We start from the raw sequence: 6,643 nt of genomic DNA, 5'->3' as shown, positions 1-6,643 counted from the left end.
GCATCCCAGGGTGACACCTCAAGAAGTTGGTTGAGAAAATGTCAAGAGTACATGTCTGCAAATTCTAGGCAAAGGGTGACTACTTTGAAGATGCTAAAATATAACACAGTTTTGATTTATTTTGGATTTTGTTTAGTCACAACATAATTCCCATAGTTCCATTGATGTTATTACATAGTTTTAATGACTTTACTATTATTCAAAAATGTGGAAAAAAAAATATTATAATAAAGAATGAGTAAGTGTTTCAAAACTTTTGACTGGTAGTGTGTGTGTGTAATATATATATATATATATATATTTGTATTGTGCTTACTGAATAGTTAAGGGTTTGTACTCAATAATTTCTGCTTGTAGGTATTCTTATTATTATTCCTCTTTCTCCCCAATGAGAATTTATTCTCTTACAATTCTGTGTAATTTTTCATATATATATATATATATATATATATTGTGCATGGTAGATCTTGCTGCAATAACATGAAAAAGTAGAACTCATTCCACAGAAGTGTGAGCACCCCTGCTGGAATGAACTACATGGAGATGGAGGCTTTTCTTTCTTTGACTACAGTACATAACAGAATATAACTACCATATCACAATAGCCTCTTCTCCTACCCAGCTCAGTTTTCATTTTTGTCGCAGAGAATCGAGTTAATTACATAAGTGTACATTCAGCAGGGCAGTTTCTAAACATATGGGGGTCCTAAGCGAAATCCTACTCGGAGGCCACCCGCAATAATATTATTTACAAATTGGACATTGGGGAGTCCAGCAATATGACCTTCATTACACAAATGCCTGTTTTCCCCATTCTACAATATCCCTTAATATAAATACTAAATGTACTGAAAAACTAAAACTAACAAATAACTATATAAAAAAATAAAATAAAAAAATAACAAAGAACTAACAAACAAAACGAAAACTAAACTAAATTGGAGTGAAAAATGTAAAATGAAATAGAAATTAAAAACTAAATTAAAAATGCAAAACTATTATAGCCGAATGGGATAGAAGAAAGTTTTTCAACACAGACAAAGTTACATACTTCAGCTTTAACTTGTATTGTACCTGGTATTTTTCTTTTAAGTGAAATGTAAAGTTTTTTTTTTATTTTTTTTTTAAACATCTTAAGCTTATACTTGGTAAAATGAATTTGTCATTGATAAGTGCAATTCTCCTGGGCTTGATAACAGCACATACTGCAACAACAGACTTAAGATTTAAGCTTCAGAACTAAACAGAATTAAGAAATACTATAAAAATATAAGAATTTCATAATTTAGAGTGGTCCATTTTTGTGCATTTCATTTCAAAAGATGCTGCTAAAACAGATAAGGGATAAAAACATGTTTCGCAAGTGAATTCATTTTTTTTTTCATATGTTGCAATATTAAAATAAACAATATTTTTTGTGACCATCTTAAAGGAATAGTCTGGGCTCAATTCAAGGTTCAATCGACAGCATTTTTGGCATAATATTGATTATAATATTAATTATAATATTGATTGATCGAAAAGCGCTATATAAATGTAACGTTCATTCATACAACAAAAAGTAATTTTGACTTGCATATTTTCTTTAAAAAAAGCAAAAATCGGGGTTACAGTGAGGCACTTACAATGGAATTGAATGGGGCTAATCTGTAAACGTTAAAATACTATTTCAAAAGTTTAGCCACAATACGTAAACAATATAAACAACAGTAAACACTAACATGATTTTAGTGTTATAAAATCACTTACTAACCTTTTCTGTTTAAAGTTATATCCAATTTTACAACTTTGCTGCCCTGTCAATGTAATGTCAAAAATTCCTAAAATGGCTGTAAAAATTAAGATTTAAACAACTTTATAGCTTAAATAATACATGAGTTTTAACAGAATAATTAATGTAAGTGCTTTTATAAAATTATAAGTTTCACATTTCTGCCACACATTCACTTCCATTATAATAGCCTCATTGTAACCTCGATTTTTGCTTTTTTAAAGAAAAGAAGATGCAAGTCAAAATTATTTTTTGTGGTAATCAATATTATTCCACAAATGCAGTCGACTGAGCTTAACTTGTATTGAACCTGGAATATTCCTTTAAGTCAAATGTTTAAACAGGAGTCTGAGAAATGGGTGTTATTTCACTTATTTAGAACAGAAGTGAGTATGCCAGGCATTTGAAAGACAGTTTATCTGATTTTGCAACTCATCTTCAACACGTATCAACTCTAACAATCTTACACGTACATACAAGAGTACAGAAGAAACCACGTGTGCTGTATATATATATATAGAGATCACGCCGCGCATTCAAGCCATGTTTATCTGAAGTTCAACCACAACTTTCTAAGCAGAGAAAGGTAAGGATCATGTGGAACACAGTTGTGAATGTATGACAGATGGCATCACTAGGTGTAAAAGTTGACTCACAACCACCAAAAAAAAAGAGAATTTACTCTGACTTTAAGTCAATATTGTATGACATACTTTGCAGTAGCTATATTTTTCTCTGTCTAAAGGAAGAAACTAATTTCTCCATATGCTGAGCTGATGTGCTTAATTCTTATTTCTGAGAGCAGGATGGGCATACTTGTGATTTTGTTGCTCACACTTTTGCCTGGGCTGTTTATGGCTGATTTGACAGGTATGTTTAAAATAATACAAGAACATTCTTGAATCCAGATGCCTGGATTCAAGAATTCTGAGATTCAGTAACAATTTATTTTCATTAACTTCCTTATAAATTGTGTGAAATTAATGTAATAAATTGATTCTATAATGTATTACAGAGTGAAATATAAAGCTTGAGATCCTAATTTATCAGGAATATTTTTGTAAAAAATTTAGCTTCAAAGACAACTGAAAGAATATTTTTAATCACTTTTCTATGATATTGAACAGAGAATTTAGCTCTTTGGGCCAATGCTGTGCAGTCCTCTATGGGTGACCCACAAGGAGATGCACAACATGCAGTAGATGGCAACAGAAACCCAGATTTCTACAAGGACTCATGCACTCAAAGTCTAATTCAGAGTGATCCCTGGTGGAGAGTGGACCTCACAAATAACTACAATATAACCAAGGTTACTATCATTCAACGTGAAGACTGTTGCAAATGGCAAATAGTAGGAGCTCAGATTCGTATCGGTAACAGCCTGGACAAAAACGGAAATAACAATGAGCTGTAAGTTTCTATTGTTGTATCATCTTAACCTGTTTATGATGTCATTTTATATCATTTTATTCAGATTGTGATTAGGCATTTGTAAGGTTACTCCAATGTTTCCAGTATTGGGTAAGTTACAAAAAAAAGAAATCCATTACAAGTTACTATCTACTTCTCTAAAAATTATAATCAGATTACTTTACTGATTACTTCATGGGGAAAGTAATCACATTACTAATTAATTTACTTTTAAGTTGCTTTCTAAAACACTTGTCACAAAAGATTTTGTTTTTCTGCTCAACAAATTCCAAATAATATCTATTTTCTCCTTGTTCATTGTTGCACACACTTCAGCTGTCACATAAGCACAAACAGACGTACATATGAACATATGAATTCACCTTTTAACTATTACACAAATACATTTTTATATATATATATATATATATATATATATATATATATATATATATATATATATATATTTGTAACCCAAATAATGTACTTAAAAGTAATTACTTTCATTGAAAGTCAGTAACTGTAATCTGATTACAAGAATTTAAAATGTAATGTGTTACACTACTTTTTGTGCCTAAAATAAATAGATTACAGTAACTAATTACTTTTTATTTGATTACACCCAACACTCGTTGTTTCCTGTATGTGAAATAAAACACATATCTGCTCCCATACCTGTTTGGAACAATTTACAGTATATAGTAAAAAGTACTATACAAATACATTTTAATTAGTTGTAGTGCTCTCTCTAATCCGAGATACAATATCAATATTGCATGTGTGTGTGTGTGTGATGAAATTATAGTTTTGTATTGTGTTAGACTTAGACGTACAGTATGTGTGCTGGAAAGTCTCTGGTTTTCCTCTTTAACACTCTCTGTCATTTATGTATTTGTAGGGCTGCAACTGTTTCCACAGATCCTCCTGTCACACAAACTTTTGAGTTTAAGCCTATTAATGGGCAATATGTCAACATTTATCTACCTGGGAACCAAAAGGTCCTCAGTCTGTGCGAAGTTGAGGTATTTGCAGGTAAGGGACACAGAGAAGACAACACTGTGATATAATTGGTTTCTGAAAATGTCTATGTGTTCATAACTGTTGTTATTTTATTAACAGAAAAGGAGAATTTAAATCCTACTTGTGTTCCAAGTGAGTGCGTTTCATAACTACAGTATAAAGTGTGCTGTCAGTTGCATATTTACAGTATATTCTTATAAAAATGTAAAAGAAGTCAAATATTTGGAAACCAATATTTAATCATTATGATTACATAGCAGCATAATGTTAACCATTAAATTGGGATTTAACTCAGCACAGTGAAATATATATATATTTTTTTAAACAGGAAATCTTGCTCTTGGAGCCAAAGCTGTCCAATCATCCGCATATAATAATATAGGAGTTGCCCAAAATGCTATAGATGGTAATAGTCAGTCAAATTACATGCTTAGGTCATGCACTCACACTCAAATTGAGAATGATCCCTGGTGGAGGGTTGACTTGCTGGAAGTCTACAGTGTAACCAAAGTTACCATCACTAATCGTGGAGACTGTTGTGAAGAGCGGATAGAAGGTGCTCAGATCCGTATTGGCAACAGCCTGAAAAATAATGGCAACGACAATGAGTTGTAAGTGTCTCTCTCTCTCTCTCTCTCTCTCTCTCTCTCTCTCTCTCTCTCATTCTTACACCATTAGGCATTAATTTTACTTAACCAAGATCAAGTATGGGAGAAATGAATGGTTTCATGGTTTAATAAATAGCTAAACTTAAAAAACTAGGTTATTTATGAATAAATGAAATAAAAGTCCTTTGAATAAATGCTTTCAATATAAGCATATCCAAAAATATATATATATTTTTTTATTATTCCATTTCTCTATGTCATTATTTATTCATCTGCCTCCATGTTTATCCACAGGGCTTCAACAGTTTCATCCATCCCATCTGGAGGCACAAAAACATTTACGTTTAAGCCTATTAAGGGGCAATATGTCAACATTTTTCTTTCAGGACGGAATAAAATTCTCACTCTGTGTGAGGTTCAGGTATTTGCAGGTGAGATATCAAATGAGAGAAACAGACGGTGATGTGTGTACGTGTGTCCTATGTGTAAATTTCCTTAATGATTTTCTGGCTTCATTGACAGATTAATTTGGACAAAATGAAGTAAAACCAAGTCCAGTGATAAAAGAAGAAAAGACAGGAAAAAACATAAAGAAAGGATTTTCAAAACAATACGAAACATTTATTTTCAGATCGTATTAAATGCATATCAGATTTCTATTTTTTTGCATCAACGTACTGTCAGTAGACCTAAAGGAAATTAAAAAAATCTGTAAACATCTACTCACCATCATGCTGTTCCAAACTTTAATTTAAATGTGATATTTGGGTTGGATTACTTACTTTATGGTACACTTTTCGCCTCCATTTTGTAGCTTGGTCTACTTGCATGGTTATGGAAAACAGTAGCCTGGACATTCTGCTATGTATCTTTTTTGTGTTTCATTGAAGATTGATTGGGGATTTTCAGTGCCAGTAAGCTGAGTAGATGATGTCATTTTCTTGGTAAACTTTCCCTTTAAAATGCACTTTTAATATTTAAGAGCTATTTCAGTGAACATTCAATAAATGTTTTAATCTTTAAAACACAGCTTGGGCTCACCTTTAATTTCTAAATGAATAATAAGGACAAAAACATTTGTTATATTCCTGAAAACAAAAAGGCTAATTTGGAAGTCTTTAATTACAGCAGGAGGAGGAGGTATAGTGAAATGTACTCATGTATGTGAGGTTGACAGCATAGGTGTGTTTGACCTTCCAGCATATTTAGTCACACCAAACAGTACCAAATAAATATTGACACTAAAATAAATATCAGCAAGTCCCACACAGCACAACTCATAGTTCATGTCATTCTGTCTTTGGCAAATGCTTTTGTCTGTCTTTGACCTTCATTTATCCAAAGGACTTTTAACCATATTTTTCATATTACAATGGGTGTAATGATTGAAATGTTGGAATGCAGTACACGTTAAGCTCAATCGACAGCATTAGTGGCATTAATTTTTACTCGACCCTCCTTTTCTTAAAAAAAAAAAAAAAGCAGCAAACAATTACTAAATTGACCCCATTTAAGTAAATGGGGTCAATTTAGTAATTGTTTGCTGCTTTTTTTTTTACATCAATATTTGGAGGGTTTAAATGCTGAAATGTGAACCTTATAATTTTATAAAAGCACTTACATTAATACTTCTGTTAAAACTCTGATGTATTATTATTTGAGCTGTAAAGTTGTTTAAATCATCATTTACCAGGATTACAGGATTTAGGGCATTATGTGGTCATGGCAACAAAGTTCTAAAATTGGATTTAATTTTACAAATATTAGTAAGCGATTTTATCACACTAAAATCATGTTAAAATGCATACTGCTTATGTCATGTGGCTTTACTTTT

The 6,643-nt window shown here is 31.6% G+C and overlaps 1 protein-coding gene across 2 annotated transcripts; it reads left to right on the top strand.

Moving 5' to 3' along the window:
- The first annotated feature begins 2,199 nt into the window (after positions 1–2,199).
- On the top strand, positions 2,200–5,838 carry LOC127425012 (uncharacterized). Of its 2 annotated transcripts, none has more exons than XM_051670588.1 (8): positions 2,200–2,357; positions 2,517–2,641; positions 2,899–3,181; positions 4,080–4,213; positions 4,301–4,333; positions 4,530–4,812; positions 5,104–5,240; positions 5,332–5,838. In XM_051670588.1, the coding sequence occupies exons 2-8, from the start codon at positions 2,548–2,550 to the stop codon at positions 5,334–5,336; spliced, it is 969 nt and encodes a 322-aa protein (XP_051526548.1). In that variant the 5' UTR covers positions 2,200–2,357; positions 2,517–2,547; the 3' UTR covers positions 5,337–5,838. The 2 variants fall into 2 exon arrangements, with proteins under 2 accessions (XP_051526548.1, XP_051526549.1); XM_051670589.1 differs by having other exon boundaries at positions 2,209–2,357; positions 2,577–2,641.
- Positions 5,839–6,643: the final 805 nt, after the last annotated feature.

Source organism: Myxocyprinus asiaticus, chromosome 34 (genome assembly GCF_019703515.2).
Source record: "Myxocyprinus asiaticus isolate MX2 ecotype Aquarium Trade chromosome 34, UBuf_Myxa_2, whole genome shotgun sequence".
Classification (NCBI taxonomy): Eukaryota; Metazoa; Chordata; class Actinopteri; order Cypriniformes; family Catostomidae; genus Myxocyprinus; species Myxocyprinus asiaticus.
The sequence above is the reverse complement of the archived record's forward strand: the minus strand, read 5'-3'. Positions and strand labels throughout refer to the sequence as shown.

What these genes read in the sequence shown, in the direction of transcription:
- LOC127425012 (XM_051670588.1), top strand. Translation starts at nt 2,548, where the DNA reads ATGTGCTTAATTCTTATTTCTGAGAGCAGGATGGGCATACTTGTGATT. An exon ending in AACGGAAATAACAATGAGCT is followed by an intron (nt 3,182 to 4,079) that starts GTAAGTTTCTAT and finishes ATGTATTTGTAG; the next exon opens with GGCTGCAACTGTTTCCACAG. An exon ending in AAATCCTACTTGTGTTCCAA is followed by an intron (nt 4,334 to 4,529) that starts GTGAGTGCGTTT and finishes TTTTTTAAACAG; the next exon opens with GAAATCTTGCTCTTGGAGCC.